Genomic DNA, 16,573 nt, shown 5'->3' with positions numbered 1-16,573 from the left:
TCCAAGAAATGAGCCTTTTAGTTGTAAAGTAGGTAGACAAAATGAAAGGCTTTATGGGACAAGTCAAAACCAAGCAAATCATCCAAAAAAAACAAAAGATTCTTCTCGAGTATGTTCAATAAATATATCATTGCTGTATTTAACGACAGCTTCAAATTTGCCATGATTATATGGCTAATTTATCTCAGAGCTATTAGTAAGGCTAGCTAGCTTTATATATACATATACATATATATCAACTATTTCAACATTCACTAGATAATAGAATCAATATACGTTCGGTTATGTCTGTTGGGATGAAAATGAATCTCATATCTCTCAGAGATAATCCAAACTTATATAAATAAAAAAATGTCAAGTAATTTATAAGAAAATATCAATTGTTTTCTTTTTGCAATATGAATTTTAGACACGGACCATGAAGTCTTTACTTCTTCCATATTAGGCAAATAAATGAAAGCGAGTGATTTATAAGTAGATATTGATATATAAATATTATTTAGCACAAGTCAAAATGAATTTTTATCTCACTTATGTCACTTAGCCACCTTCGGAATCTAGGCAGCACAGACATTTCATTCAATCATACATTTCTTATTTCGGAAATGTGTCAAAAACTTGACATTTCATATACGAAACTATATTTTTAACATAAAAATTCTTAAAATAGCACTGTTTTTCCATGTTCGTCTCCAAATTCTGTGAAACAAAATGAAAAATAAATTAAATTAGTGGAACATTATGTTATACATGATGAGTCAGGGCTGGGGAAACAAAAAAGAAAATCTTGATTGCTTCTAGCTATTAACAATAGTCATGATTCTGCCTCACCCACCTTTTAAGAATAAAACCATTTCCTTCAAATATTTTTACAGAAACACACAGATTTATGGTGTGGCTGTCAAATTCACTACTCACCCAAATGTTTCAGCCTTTGGGAAGAAATATATAAAATAGGCAGAAGGTAGAAAAAAGCCCTCAACTTTTTTTCAAAAGTACAGATCAGCCCTTTTACTTTATTTGGGCACAATTAAGCCCCCGTGTTTTTAAAATTGAACAATTAAACTCTTACTATTTTAAAATCGAACAAATAAACCCTTTTAGTTTACTTTTAGAACACTTACCCCCTCAAAATTTTGGTGAATATTTTAAATATTAAAATTATTTTTGAACTTTTATCCTATATGATTATGAGAGACATGTCAACCATTAACGAGTGTTTCTGATGATGTTGGATGAAAGGGGTTATTTGTTCTATTTGAAAACAAAGAGGGTTTAATTATACCCCAAAAAATAAAAGGGCTGATTTGTACTTTTGTGAAAACTACGAGGGTTTTTTTGTACCTTTTGCCTATAAAATAAGAAAAAGTTTCTCCTACACCTGGAATTCCTGTAGAAGACATACAGTATATTATACAATTTGCACTCATTATAATTTGGCTTCACTTGCTATTAATCTACCAATAAAACAAACATTCCGTGAGAAAATTCACATCTTTTTTTTGTTTGCTTATAATATTCTTGTCATAATATTAAAAGAGATTAAATAATAATAATAATAATATTAAAAATACTGCACAGACCTCTCTGAGAAAAGAGAGCACATTCACACTTTTTTCTGTTCAGTTGACAGCCATACCTCCATTTGCTGACTGGGATGAGACCCATCTATGTCAGCACTGCCAACTCATACCCATTTGATTCTAAACCACAAATCTTATTCTCCAAAATTCCAAATATAAACATAACATTTCAAATTTATTTATTTTAGAGTTATTTGTATACAAAATCCTTATTTACGTTTTTTTTGCAATTTAAACACATTGTTTGACATTTAGCAAAAAAAAAGCTCATTTTTAACGGAAAAAGTTCAAATTTTTATTTTTTGACTTATCGTTTTAGTCATTTGAAACGCCAAAACAACATCGCTTGGATATTGAGATATATGATAAATAGTCTGAAGAAGTTGAAATATGAAGTGTCACATTTTAAAAAATATACTTAAATCATAAAAAACGTTAAAGATGGAGAGTTTTTTTTATACAAATAACCCTTTATTTATTTATATATAGCGGCGAAACTACCCTTAAGGTAGGCTACAATTCCTCCGATTTTTCTTCATAGTATAAATAAAATTTATAGTGCATTCTGATAGGTTAAATCCGAACTGTCGGAAGATCAGAGATAAATTAAAATAAAGTTTGGGCTGGTAAAAAAAATATGTATTCCCCGCCGCTTTTATATAAACTAGTTTCGCATTACGTGATATGCACGTGGCTCGTAACGTAACTCGTCAATAAACATATTAGCAAACTTAGTATAATTATATCAATTTTTTATTTATAATTAATATTAAGTTAGTTAAGAATTTTTATAAAAGTAAATATAATATATTCGGTTATAAAATATTTTTCCATACTGAATAATAAGATTAAATTTAAATAATAAAATATTGATCAAATACAATATTTTAATTTTGTAGTTCAATCAAACTAAAAGATAGATATTCCTACTAATTTGGAGACAATTTAGTTAATTTTTACATATTAAAAACTAAATTGGAGATAATTTAGCTACCTATTCTAATTTGGACTTTAATTACAGTAGTGATTAATTAAATCTATCTATATCTATATACTTATATAATTGAGAGGACCAACGGAGGCCTCTCATTGATTCTCATAAAATTGAGAATTCTCATAGTCTCCAATTTTTATAAACTACTTCAATTTTATTTAATTTTTAAAATTCAATATTAATAGATAATCACCTTAGTTCCCACCTTTTATAAAATACTTAGTTCGGACCAACGGAATTCTCTCATTGATTCTCATAAAATAGAGAATTCTCATAGTCTCCAATTTTTATAAACTACTTCAATTTTATTTAATTTTTAAAATTAAATATTAATAGATAATTACATTAGTTTCCACCTTTTATAAAATACTTAGTTCAATTAGAGTTTATCATAACATTTAGCAACCTAATCTAAATGAACTACCTAATATATCAATATAAATACCACCATAATATCCATTATACTTTTCACGTTATAATTTCAAGCATTGTTATTTCTAGGATTTTACTTTTGCTCATTAATTTTTGTTATCACGGCAATTGTTTTCTTTTAGTTAGTTATATACTCAAACAGTTTGTTTTATTCTTTTGTTGAGTTTTCAGATATTTTACTCATTGTATCCTGATTTATTGCAATCTAAAATTTGCTTACTTTTATTATCAGGTGGCATGTTACAGGAAAAGTGGAAGGTGCTTATAGCTTAGATTTAAAGGTATGATATAATTTTTTTATATATATTTATTACTTTTCATTTATGGATTTTGACTCTGAAATACTGAAGAGTTGGGTTTTGGTGCAAAACTAATTTTTACCTTTTCATGATCACTCATTCAAATAAATAAGAAATACTTTCAAATTAATTGAAACGAGTTTATCTCCAATTGAAACAATTAAGAAAGTATAACTCCTCTACACTTTATAGTGTTTAATACATATTAGTTTGTAAAAATTTCTAATTTTTACAAATTATTTATTTATTGAATATTAACTTTTAAAAAATAAAATTAATCTAGAATTTTGACAAACTCACATGTTATAAAAATATTTGTTTAATTTTTATTATTTTAACATTATATTTTATTTGATTTTTACCTAATATAAAAATTATTACTATTAAAAGAGTATCAATATTGAAGAACCTCAGCATTTTTAAATAATCTATTATTAACATTAAAATAAATTTTTATTTTATTATTCTATTTCATGAATTCTCAACTTAGATAAAATATTAATTTGTTTAGGTTGTTGTTACTAGATAATCATTGATATATATGATATATGAATTTGGTAATTTATATATGGCGGATTTAAAGAGTATTTTCATGAATTTTAAATTTAGAAAAATATTTATTTGATTTAATAAAGTTATTATTAATAGATAATTATTATTATAAAAGATCAATTTATTTAAGTATTTTTTAAATAATAAATAATTAATAAGAGTTTAATTTCAGTAGGATTACAATTTAAATAAAAGTTAGTTGAATGAGGAAGAGTTTGATAAAATATGTAATTGTTCAAAGTTCAAACTATAAAATTATATAGTTTTATAATCTTTTTTTAATTCTATTCTAATCTTTATTTTCTCCACATAAATGCATATCATGTATAAAAATCGCTATAAGATTATGCACACACAATAATTATTCTTAGAATGGTATAATTACTTAAAGCATATTAATTAGACACATAATATAATATAGGTATACTACACAGTTATTGTGTCTGAATGTGATAACTTTTCAATATACCAGGTTCATCACAATTAACATATAGTATAAAGCAACAAAACAGATAATGTCGTGAAGATGGATCAAAGGTTTTGGCTAATTTGAATCGATTGATAAAATATTTTGATTCGATTAAGTGGTTAATTTTTTTTTAAAAAAAATTGATCAAATTAATAGATATCAATTTTTAATATATTTATTTTCATTTATTAACTTTTTAATGATCATCCAATAGTTTTTATCTTTAGGGACTAAAATTTCTACTATGAGTCATTTATTTTATCTTGAATGTTTCTAATGAATATGAATTTTTAGATTGCAAAATTTATCATTGTTTAATTTCTTTTACATTAATTATTTAAATAAAATACTTATTTAATTTTTTAAAGTTGTGATTAATAGATAATTCTAATTAGTTTCCAATTTGAATAATACTAAATAAGTATTTTTTTTTAAATTTAAATTTAGATAAAATATTTATTTTCTTTTAAAAAAATTATGATTACTAAGTATTGTCATTAGTTTTTTAAAATTGAATAAAATATTTATGTATTATTTTATAAGTTATAAAATACTAAATTTAAGTCATTTTATATGAATAAATTTCTAAAATATTAATACTAATTGTTCCGTGCAAATGCACGGGCTTACGACTAGTATTATATAATTGAGAGGACCAACAGAGCTCTCACATTGATTCTCACCAAATAGAGCTTTCTTATTAATTCCCACTTTTACTAAACTACTTATTTTAATTTAATTAATTTTATTATGTTTTTATTAGGATTTTCATTTATAATTTTATCAGTTACGATTCTTTTGTTAGTTATCACTTTAACAAGTTAAGATTCCTAATGCACATCAAATTTCTAAATCCAAAATAAATACAAAACACAAAAACTGATTCGTATTTTATCAGGTGGAAAAAAAAATTATATAGTTCTAGGCTGCCATAAATATGTTGAAAGTACAATAAAACATGCTTTTATTTTTATCACTTTGCTATTTAGATTCTCTATTTTTAGTTATGATTATTTGTGCTATGGCTTCCACAAATTTGCTAAAGGTTTCAACAAACAGAGCTTTTCGACCCCCGGTAAATTTCTCTGGCTTCTTTTATGTCGCTTATTTTAGTAAATATATAATCTTTCATATCTATATTATGTTAATAATTATATTGTTTATGTTTATATTCATGCTCATCACAAAACTTGCATAAAAATGATGCATTCATAGAATTTTTCTGCAACTTTTAAATTTAATATTCCTGCAGATTAAAAGTCTGTGGCTATAAAAATATTAATTTAGATTGAAGATACAAAATTATTGATTTAGATTTGATACACTAATTTTGTAAACATTTTATTTTTTTTAATGCTTACAAGACAAATTTCACATCACAATTTCAGATTTTCTAAACATTAAATTGGATTCAAGATTATAAAAATAACTTCGTGGTCGGTTTATCAATTGGTCAAATTTCACATTAAAATTTCAAAAACACTAATTTGATTTAGACATTTTAATTAAATGTTGCAAGTAATTTAATTAAATTTTAAAATATATATTAATTTTTAATTTTAAAAATATCATATATCCACTAATTTTTAACTTTGCAAACTCTACATCTAATTCTTCTATTATGCAAACTCTACAATCCTTATATTATACAAACTCTATACCGAATTTTTACAACTATACAAATTCTAATACTTCAACAATCTATAACATTCTATTTATTTATTATTATCATAAATACCCATAGAGCATCCTAATAAATTACCAATTGAAGAATAATCATTTGTCTTTGTTTGAACAGTGCAAAAAAAATAACAGCCATCACTTACGTCTCGACCGACACTTGCTGGATAATTTAGACATAATCCTCGATTTGAAATCAAAGAGACTTAGAAATTGTTCCACTTTATGTAATATTTTTTTTTGTATAATTCTTAAATAAATTACTTAGTAACAATGTGGTTTGATTGAGTCAGAAAATAATAATGAGATTCTATTGTTTTCGTATGTTTCAAACAACATTATTTTCTTTCTTAATGGAATAAAATTCATTAAACAATAACTAAACATAATTATTTGTGGTTATTTGGGTCTTTATTTTTTGTTTTATGAACTAATGTGACCTTTCTTTACACTTTATTAGAGCAAATAACAAATATGCTTTTTTTATTATTATTGGAATCTATCAATATAGTTTTGCAGGAAAATTAGTGTAAGGATTTCGTAATCTAAAGTGGTCTTATAAAAAAAGAAACAACCATCCAGGTTTTGCCTATGCAGTAATTTAACACACATTTTATATTGGAAAATAAATATCTATTTTATTTTCAATTGCAAAAAAAATCAAATCACAAATTTTTTTTGATGAATATCGTAAAATATTGAGAGGCACAGTATCTGATCCATATTTCATTACAAGTAGAAGCTGCAGACAAATTTGCAAAGATATAAAAAAATCTCACTAGAGAGATAAATAACAAATACTACTAATAGAAAAAATATTTGCAAATATAAAATACAAAAAAATGTATCGTAGATATTCAGTATTTTAAAACGATTTATTATTAAAATCGTTAGATATTTTTTTTATATTAGTTTATAAATAATGAAGTTTTGTTTTTTAAGAATTATTTATATTATGTTTTAAAAATTTAATCATTCTATAAATTATATATAAATAACTAACTAGTAACTAAATAGTTAATGACTATAAAATTTTTATTTAGTAGTCAACTGAAAATGATTATTCAGTTAATTTGTCTGTCCCTCGCCATCCGTGCTTTTATATATAGTATAGATATTAAAAAAGTTTATGTCTTTATATAATGCAGCCTCATTTGAGCAACATTTTAGGCTCTCACTAACTTTTTTCTTTCTTCCTCTAGGTGCTTTGCTTTCTGGTTTTTAACTATGGAAATAATGTCATTTGCTCTAATTTTGCTTCCCTTATTCTTTTTAATACCAGTAAATTCCAATCCTTGTCTGTTTGATAAAATTGTAAAGTTACCAGGCCAACCTGAAGTGGGGTTCAACCAGTATTCAGGTTATGTTACCGTTGATGATAAAAACCAGACTGCTCTGTTTTACTACTTTGCTGAAGCTGAAACAGATCCTGCTTCTAAGCCTCTTGTTCTCTGGCTCAATGGAGGTTTCTAATTTAAACATAAAAATATTATTCTTCTTACTGATCATATGTTTGTGATGTGTACTTTTGTGTCTTAATTTGTTTCAGGACCAGGTTGCTCTTCTTTGGGAGTTGGAGCATTTTCTGAAAATGGGCCATTTAGGCCTAATGGTGAGGCTCTTGTCAAGAATCAGTATAGCTGGAACAGAGGTAACTATTGAAAAATGGTGCTGCTGTTGATCTCTGTAGCATGGATACTTGGACACGGACACGGCGAAACAATGTTATTTTAAGGTTTTTTATTTAAAAAACGAAGTTTCGTGTCTAAAAAAAATGTCATAAATGTTTCTGAAAAGGGACACGTTAATTGGAGTAAGTGTCCGTGCTACCTAGCTGTTGTTAGATTGCTGGATTTTTTTTTTTGCTGATTTTAGCATTTTTCATTATAATGCAGAAGCTAATATAATGTATTTAGAGACACCAATTGGAGTTGGGTTCTCATATTCCACTGATACCTCTTCTTATGGGACTGTAAATGACAAGATTACTGGTATATTTTTTTCACTAAATCTCAGATTGTTTAACTTTTGTTTTCGTATGTTAAATGTGCAAATCTTGGTGAAGAAGGGTTATGTAAATAAACTGTCAATTCAGATACCAAATATTCAAAGTCAGCTTTTACACTTTAAGTTAATTGGCTAATCTTCTCTTGTTCTTTTGTCATAATATTTATATTTTCTTTCTGCACAAAGGCTTGATATAATTAGAATATTTGAAAATTCCGTTTTACTTTTAATTTTTCCTACCCACTTTACAGATATGACATCTAAATGGTTACTGTGCTTGACACTGAAGTTTTGTATTTCAAGTTGAAAAAAAAGGCCACCTTTACAGAAAAACTTTTGTTTTTTTGTTATCTGTAGCTAGAGACAATCTGGTGTTCTTACAACGTTGGTTTGTCAAATTCCCACAGTACAGAAACAGAAGCTTGTACATCACTGGAGAAAGTTATGCTGGTAATCTCTTGCTGCCTAAATTAATATATGAATAGTTTCCATGTACACAGGGATTGAAAGAATCTGAAGACTAATGTTTGTTCTTCTTTTGTTGTAATAACAAGGTCATTATGTACCCCAGCTAGCTGAACTCATGCTTGAATTCAACAAGAAGCAGAAATTGTTCAACTTGAAAGGAGTTGCTGTAAGTAGTAACAAAATAAAAAAACTCTACGTCTCTTTGTTCTTATGGTCTGTGCCTATATTGCACGAAAACTTGTCTGGTCTTACGTTCCGGCGTTTCATTATATTCTTGTAAAAGAAGTCATTTCACCGTTTTTAATACTAGCATTTCTAATTTGAACGTTTCAGTTTCCACGCTATATAGGTCTAAGCATTAAGCTATTACTTGTATGAAAGGGTATTTAGCCCAAGGTTTTTGCTCATAATATTGCAGGTAGGAAATCCAGTTTTGGAGTTTGCTACAGATTTCAATTCAAGGGCTGAGTTCTTTTGGTCTCATGGATTGATATCAGATACAACCTATAAAATGTTTACTTCAGTCTGTAACTACTCAAGATATGTGAGTGAATACTACAGAGATTCAGTATCTCCTTTATGCTCAAGGGTGATGGGCCAAGTGAGTAGAGAAACTAGCAAGTTCGTTGACAAGTATGATGTTACACTTGATGTCTGTATATCATCAGTGTTGTCACAGTCGAAAATCCTTAATCCCCATGTGAGTAATACATATAAATTATATTTCATTTTTTCACATTTTTCTCAATTGCTAATAGTAAAGATTTTAATTTTCTGCCCCTTTTTTGGCCCAACAGCAAGTTGCCGATAATGTGGATGTATGTGTAGAAGATGAAACTGTTAGTTATCTCAACAGGCTAGACGTGCAGATGGCTCTCCATGCCCGTCTTGTAGGCGTGCATCAATGGACCGTTTGCAGCAAGTAATTCTCTTTCACATTAACTTTTTTTTTTCCAAAATGAAACCGTTGATTGAGTTAGTTATCTGATTAAAAAAAATCTTGCATTGTGTTAATTACAGTATCCTTGATTATGAGCTGCTTGATGTGGAAAAACCAACTATTTCTATAGTGGGCAAGCTCATCAAGGCAGGAATACCAGTCCTGGTTTACAGGTAAATCATAAATGCATATTCTATTATGCAGCAACTTCTGCTTTATGCTTGCTGAGAACTTTGGAAGACAAATTCATCAACTTTTGACTATGAAAATAATCGGGAATTGCCTCGTTTTCCTACAGTGGAGATCAAGACTCGGTCATTCCATTGACGGGAAGCCGAAAACTAGTTCATGGCCTGGCCGAGGAATTAAGACTCAAAACTACTGTGCCTTACAGGGTCTGGTTTGAAGGGGAACAGGTAAGTCTTATTAGACAATTTTAGGGTTTATGCCTTATAGTTATTATAAGAGTATAATGATTAAGAGTTTAATACTGATTTGTTTATAACCGTCAGGTTGGTGGGTGGACTCAAGTATATGGTAACATTCTATCGTTTGCCACCATTAGAGGAGCTTCGCATGAAGCTCCATTTTCCCAGCCTGAAAGATCATTGGTTCTGTTCAAGTCATTTTTGGAAGGAAGGCCTCTACCAGAAGCATTCTGATTCTTTCAAGGATTACATATTCAATTGTAAGTAACTTAACATGGATTGCAATTGCAAGAAGTCAGTTCTCAATTTCTAGAAAGGAAATACTGCATTGGTTTGTTTGTTCCTGGGGTTTTTTTCCATGATATGGAATGTAGAGAAAATTCTGTAAATGTCAAGTGAAGAAAGAAAGTGTTTCTCTTTTTCTTTTTCCTGCTCGTGCTAAATGAATGAATGTTACCAAAAACTACAGAAAGAATTGCGACTTTATGTAATCAACTTATGGTCAAATTTTATTGTAAAGTAATACGTGAAAGAAAAAGAAAGGGCAATACTAAAATCAAGAAACTCCTAAAGAAGTTCTGCCGGGGGTTTTATAACAGTCGGAAACTACAGTTGGGGCTTTAACCTGCATTTTCAGACAACTAAACTCCAAAGCCAATATTGGTTTCGATAACATTACAGATATGCTTAAGTTTTGACCATTATCGAGCAGCCCTCCGGTAACAGAATCTGCAGTTTTACTGAAAGACTCTTCTGCGTCAACCTTCGGAGCTGATAACACTCTTGCTGGCTGCACTGCTCGCACCCTATGAGGCAAATTGATTTAAGAAGCAAGTTCAGCTTGTAAAGCCAACCAGATATACTGTATATCATAGTAGAATGAAAAGGATAGTTGTCTGAATTGATACCTGCACTCCATATCGCATGAATACTTGAGGAGGTTGGGATTGTACTCCGTACGACCACTGCATTTTCAAAACATAGATAAGTTGGCATGCAGCAAGCTTATTAATTCTTTAAACACCGATCCCATACAGATTTACCTAAAACTCGGTAGCGACATGTTGATCTTTGGCCCCATCCACTTGTCTGAATTCAAACCAGGAACTGCCATGAACAAGTTTGTGAACCAAAAATAATTAAACAAGAAAAGAAAAGGATGGATACTACACCATTAAATATAGCTCCTTTGAAGCAAATAGCTTATAACTAAAAAATTCTTCATTAATATGTTAAAATATTTTCTGTTGTCTGATATAGGCAGAAGCTGAAATAATAATGAAGGCAAGCAGAAAAGGCAGCATAACACACACAAAAAAATTTCTATAGAATGTTTGTTTTTCAGAAAAAAGCAATTGTGAATGAGATAGACTTCGACTTGCAGTTTAACCAACTCACCAGCAGTTGCAAAGTTGATATTGCATATACTTGTCGTAGAATTACTGTTAATTTCAGTGACTTGAACATCCATGCGATCATCAGGTCTAGAAGGTGCAGTTTCCAAACCGATCATTTCAAGAAAGCAGTTGTTTATACTCTTTTGCTTCCTCGGAATAGATGCTGTTCTCTGTTTCAACCACAAATTAATAAAAGCATTTTGTCAGTTTCAATGAATTGACCGAAATTTGCAATGTAAAAATTGGCCGGAAGTAATTTGACAGAGTAAAAGTAAAACCACAATCCACCTTAGAAGCTACTTTTATAACTGAGCTAACATCTAGTATAAGCTTAAGCAATATTCGAGAGAGCCTTTTTTGAACAATAACATTAGCAGATCAGAACAGAACAGAACAGAACAGAGTAATCAATTGTTCCGCTTTGAAAAGAAAGATAACCTTTGAAAACTTGGCAACATGACTTGGAAGCCCTACTTCCTGCCAGCCAAAGAGTGCAAGAAAAATGAGAGATAAATATATCAATTTCGTCTGATCTAGCTATTAATAAAACCGTGAAATTGAAATTTAAAATTTGCATAATCAAAGAATTTTGCGACCATCTTTTACCTTTCTTCCATGATCACAGGCATCATCACTGCTGACAAGAACCCTAGCTGCCCATCTGTAGACAAAATGAGGTAAAAAAAAGCACTATATATATCAAAACCTCTAGTTGATATTTTTCCATTAGTATTATGAAATACTATTATACTATAGAACACACTTCATACAACTTTTAGTCCCACCAAACAGAAAAACTAAGTGCTCCATGTCATGCTGAAAATATATCTCCAAAGTTGAACCATGATAGATTTCAGATTTTTGGGGCCTGAACTAGAGAAAAAATGGTGCCTTTAATTGATTTTTTCTTTTATATAATTAAACTAATCATTACAAACAAGTGGTGGAAAGACTGTAAACATACGCGCAAGATGTCGGCGGATTCCACACAAGTCCTGCAATCACCACTAGCTGTGGATAAAAAACACTGTTATTATAATGGCCATGAAAATTAGGCAAATTTTGAGTTAAGAAACTGTATCCGACCTCATCAAATGGCCCGGCTGGACTGTCTTCGTAATTGGCAAGAAAAAATCCACCAAGAGTATAGCTGAGGTACAAAAATGTCAATTAAGATAAAAATATGTGAAGTAATTTTGCAGTTATTGTAATTACTAATTAGTGAGAGATAAATAAAAATACCCAAAAGCTTCAACTAATCTGAATTCTTTTGGAATGAATGCTCTAGCTGTTTCTGCTTTCACAAGATGAAGTTGGTACAAGGCACTGAAATCAAAAATCAGAACAAAATATAAAAAAATTCTTCAAGTGTGAGTAAATCAAGAAATTTGAGAATTAGTGAGGCTCATGCCTGCCTTTGAATATCCAAGGAGGCTTGCTGTAGGCTGAAGTACGTTTTGTTTGTGCAACACCCATGATTTCAGAAGATAATTTTCAAGATTTGAGGTGTCAAATGTCAATCATAGCACTCTAAATTCCAACCGACAATCCTTAAACTGGAGCTGCAATTTTCCATTCTTTTATCTGTGCTTGCATTCTGCATTTCCCAATATCTGCAATTCTTGAAAGCTAACCAAAAGAATGAAAAGCTTCAAATTTGACTCAAAAGAAAAATCAAGAACCAATGAGGTATAGCTGAAATGGTATAAACGTTAAGTAACATTATGCTAGATCGTGCGTTCAACACAGGCGCTTCCCCTCCCAATGATAAAAGAAAATTCAAGAAAAGTAGTTATTAAAGAAACTAAAAGAACAACGAGAAATGTAAGCAAACCCATGTAAGAATACCAAAGAAAAAAAGAATTGGAAAAGAAACAGAAACAATTGATGATGAACAAGTGAAAAAGTAGGTAATAATCAAGAAAATCAGTTGTAATAATTAAAGAAAGGGGAGAATAGACTTACAGTAGGAAGAGAAGATTGTGAAAATTAGAGAGAAAGAATTGAAAGAAGAGATAAAAAGAGAAGAAAGTGAGTGAGCTAAGCATGCAATCAGAAGTGGATAAGCTTTATCTATCCCTTCATTCATTTCAGTTAGCTTCTCATTTGGCGCCAACCCCTATTTAACTATTATTACCACCGAACCATCTTTTGTACTTTTCTTCTATTTTTTACGATATCATTTCCCACACTATAGTATGACGCAAACATATGTGGTCATCTTTTAGTTCATTTTTTAATCTCCTAATCTATCTATTCTAAATCCCCCACACAACTTGAGGTTTAAATATATTTTTTAAAGAGCATTGAATCTTACTTTATTAAGATATTTGGGATGCAAAAGTGATTGAAGATAATATATATTCCCTAAATGGCAAAGAACCAAACTTCATCTAAAGCTACCACCCACACCTACACACCTGAACTTCTGACCGTTTAATTAATCCCATGCACACTGTCTTCAACTAGGCGGCATTTTAGACTCAAGAAATAGCTAGATAATATTCTGCTACAATTGTGAAATCAGATTCTTCCACAAATTCCCACTCTCTCAATGATAAAAAGAAAAAGAAAAAGAAAAAATCTGCATCTTCTTGGTGTTATCTTTACAAGCAAATCTTCAACTCTGATCTTATGGTTTGCCCACATAAGAAACAGGACACAAGTTTACTGATCAGTGGTGGTCATGGATGACATAGGATGGCGTGGACCCCACGCAATAGCATAAAATCATTGCACACAGTATAGGAGAATCTCCACTCATCTTTATGGGCTTTTATTTAGTTGTGCTCTCAAAACGTGTCACCAAAACAAAGCCTCAATCTTTCTATTCTCCAATTCTATTGCATATTATTATCTATAATAATATAATATACCTTTTTAACAAAAAAGAATTCACCATTATCACAATACATAATTAAAGATTAAACTAATATATCTTTATAAACATTAAAAATAATAATGATGCTGTAAGCAAACGGATGGATAAGGGATTCACCAGTAGTCATTGCAAGAACATTTCCCTAACTTGAAGTGATGAAATCTAAAAGAATCTCTAACCATAAGTTCACGTCCAGTGACTAAAGATACCTGCTTAGCAAAATCATGGCAGTCCCGGCAGGCTCGTAGGTTCTTGAAAACCACTAAAGGAACATTATGTGGTAATGATATGAGCCCATAAGCTATTGCCAATCTCTCACTATGGTCCAAAAGCTGTTCTTTCCTCTCCGGCAAGCTGCTGGATATAATACCATCATCTGTGAATAGGCCATTTTCATCTTTATTAGCAATTTGATCGAACTCCTTGAGCTTCATGTAGATTTGTTCTGTTTGAGGATGGTGTTTATCCCCCACTACGAACCGATGCACTTCACCGTTGACTGTAATCCAGCTGCAGCTGAGCTCCTTCCCCAAATTTCTCTCTACCATCGTCTTTCTAACATCAGCTGCTTCTTTCCATCTTCCGAATGAAGTGTAAAGGTTAAACATTAGAATATAGCCTGCAGTATCCTCTGGATCCAGCAAAAAGAGGTTTTCCGCTGCAGTTTCCCCAATCTCAAGGTTCTTATGCTTCCAGCACCCGCCCAATAAACATTTCCAGCTCATTGCATCCGGATTAAATGGCATACTCCGAATTAATTCAAGTGCTTCCTGCAGATATCCAGCGCGAGAGTATATATCAATCATGCAATCATAATGATCAACAGTTGGGCTCACACCATATTTGCTACTCATCGAATCTAAATACTGCTTGCCCTCTGCAACCAAACCTGAATGACTACAAGCTGTTAAAACTGCAATAAATGTTATCGCATTTGGTCTTACACCAGAATGCTGCATCATCTTGAAAAGCTTGAGAGCTTCAGTAGCATCACCCTGATACGCATAACCAGCGATCATAGCGGTCCAAGCCACCGTATCAGGTCTATATATTGATTTAAAGGCTTCATTAGCATACTCTAATCTGCCACATCGTGAATACATGGTAATCATTGCGGTCCTACCATGTTGGTCGGCTAGCAAATTTCTTTTTATTGCATCTGCATGAATTTGAGTACCTGTAGTAAAGTCTGCAAGGGCGGAACATGCCTGGAATATACTTGCGTATGTGAAAGAATTTAAATTCTCACTCTTTTTACCTCTCAAAGATTCAAAAATCTTGAGAGATTCCTCAAATTCACCTTTTTGACAACAGCCGCTTATCAGAGCACTCCATGAAACATCATTTGGTTCACTAATCCTCTCAAATGCTTTGGAAGCAAATTCAAAACAACCACATTTGACATAGAAGTCCACAAGAGAAGTTCCTGCTGAAACTTCAGATTCCAACCCAAGTTTAACAATATGACCATGAATTTCCCTTCCAAAATTCAAGTCCCCTAAACCAACACATGCCTTGAGAGAAATAGAGAACACATATTCATCCAATTCAACACCTTCGAACACCATCTTAGCAAACAAATCCAAAGCACTCTTCTGTTTCTCAGCTTGAGTATACCCCACCATCAATCCAGTCCAAGCCACAGCATTCTTTTCAGTCATGTGGTTGAAGACGAGCTCAGCGCCATCTAACCAGCCACATTTGACGTACATGTTGGATATTCCCGTGTTAACAGAGACACAAGTATCCAACCCATTTCTTATAGCATGAGAATGCACCTGTTTACCAATCTCCAAAAGAGAAGGATTTAGCAGGGACCGTAAGAGACCAATATAGATAGATGAATTCGGTCTAATTCCTAAAGAAATCATATTTATAAACAAGGAAAAAGCTTTATCAAGAGATCCATTTTCTGCATAGGCTGATATAATAGTGCCCCAAGAGAAGAAATTCCTTTCAGTCATTTTATCAAACACTTTGTGGGCATCTACTAAGCTTCCACATTCACAGTACATTTGAAGGACGGAATTCTCAAGAAACCCCGGTGGATTCTTCACACTCCTTTGGAACTGTTGGTGAATCAATCTTCCATTAGATAAAGATTTAGAGTTGGCACATGTTTCAAATAGACTTTTATAAGAATGAGAATTGATAGAAATTCCAGCATCGACCATTTGTTTGAGAAATTCACGAGCTTCATTGAGCTTTCCCTGCTTGGATAGCGAAACCAAATGTATATTCTCTACTTCACCTTTTCTACATTGTTGGGTTTTCAGTAATGAAGGATTATTCGTGCTTTTAAGAGAAACCGATGAAGGAAAATTCACGAAGTTTGCAGATTTTATGGCTGGAACCTTAAGTAGCGACGGATTGGAAGGTTTTACAGCAAAAGAGTCCATTGAAGACTTTCAATGAATGACGATGATTGTTGAGTGAACTTTCA

General features: G+C 30.9%; 3 protein-coding genes across 5 annotated transcripts; 1 reads left to right on the top strand and 2 right to left on the bottom strand.

Annotated features, from left to right (window-relative positions):
• Positions 1-7,161: 7,161 nt before the first annotated feature.
• LOC126674034 (serine carboxypeptidase-like 45) lies at positions 7,162-10,280 on the top strand. Its single transcript, XM_050368399.2, has 10 exons — positions 7,162-7,474; positions 7,559-7,660; positions 7,905-8,000; positions 8,374-8,466; positions 8,571-8,650; positions 8,903-9,184; positions 9,282-9,406; positions 9,505-9,597; positions 9,723-9,840; positions 9,937-10,280. The coding sequence occupies exons 1-10, from the start codon at positions 7,237-7,239 to the stop codon at positions 10,084-10,086; spliced, it is 1,377 nt and encodes a 458-aa protein (XP_050224356.1). The 5' UTR covers positions 7,162-7,236; the 3' UTR covers positions 10,087-10,280.
• Positions 10,281-10,334: 54 nt separating this feature from the next.
• Positions 10,335-13,161, bottom strand: LOC126674035 (protein NEOXANTHIN-DEFICIENT 1). Of its 2 annotated transcripts, XM_050368400.2 has the most exons (11): positions 12,661-13,161; positions 12,492-12,575; positions 12,336-12,399; positions 12,214-12,260; positions 12,013-12,117; positions 11,856-11,910; positions 11,688-11,726; positions 11,251-11,419; positions 10,896-10,959; positions 10,761-10,817; positions 10,335-10,658 (listed from the first exon to the last, which is right to left on the bottom strand). In XM_050368400.2, exons 1-11 carry the CDS (start codon positions 12,723-12,725, stop codon positions 10,409-10,411), a joined length of 999 nt encoding a protein of 332 aa, XP_050224357.1. In that variant the 5' UTR covers positions 12,726-13,161; the 3' UTR covers positions 10,335-10,408. The 2 variants fall into 2 exon arrangements, with proteins under 2 accessions (XP_050224357.1, XP_050224358.1); XM_050368401.2 differs by lacking the exon at positions 12,013-12,117 and having other exon boundaries at positions 12,661-13,155.
• LOC126674033 (pentatricopeptide repeat-containing protein At5g13270, chloroplastic) lies at positions 12,755-16,529 on the bottom strand. 2 transcript variants are annotated; one of them, XM_056104981.1, is made up of 2 exons: positions 14,340-16,529; positions 12,755-12,878 (listed from the first exon to the last, which is right to left on the bottom strand). In XM_056104981.1, the coding sequence occupies exons 1-2, from the start codon at positions 16,527-16,529 to the stop codon at positions 12,801-12,803; spliced, it is 2,268 nt and encodes a 755-aa protein (XP_055960956.1). In that variant the 3' UTR covers positions 12,755-12,800. The 2 variants fall into 2 exon arrangements, with proteins under 2 accessions (XP_055960956.1, XP_050224355.2); XM_050368398.2 differs by having other exon boundaries at positions 12,789-12,878; positions 14,248-16,529.
• Positions 16,530-16,573: the final 44 nt, after the last annotated feature.

Source organism: Mercurialis annua, linkage group LG3 (assembly GCF_937616625.2).
Source record: "Mercurialis annua linkage group LG3, ddMerAnnu1.2, whole genome shotgun sequence".
NCBI classification, from domain to species: domain Eukaryota; kingdom Viridiplantae; phylum Streptophyta; class Magnoliopsida; order Malpighiales; family Euphorbiaceae; genus Mercurialis; species Mercurialis annua.
Note: the sequence above shows the minus strand (reverse complement) of the source record. Positions and strands in the feature narration are given on the sequence as shown.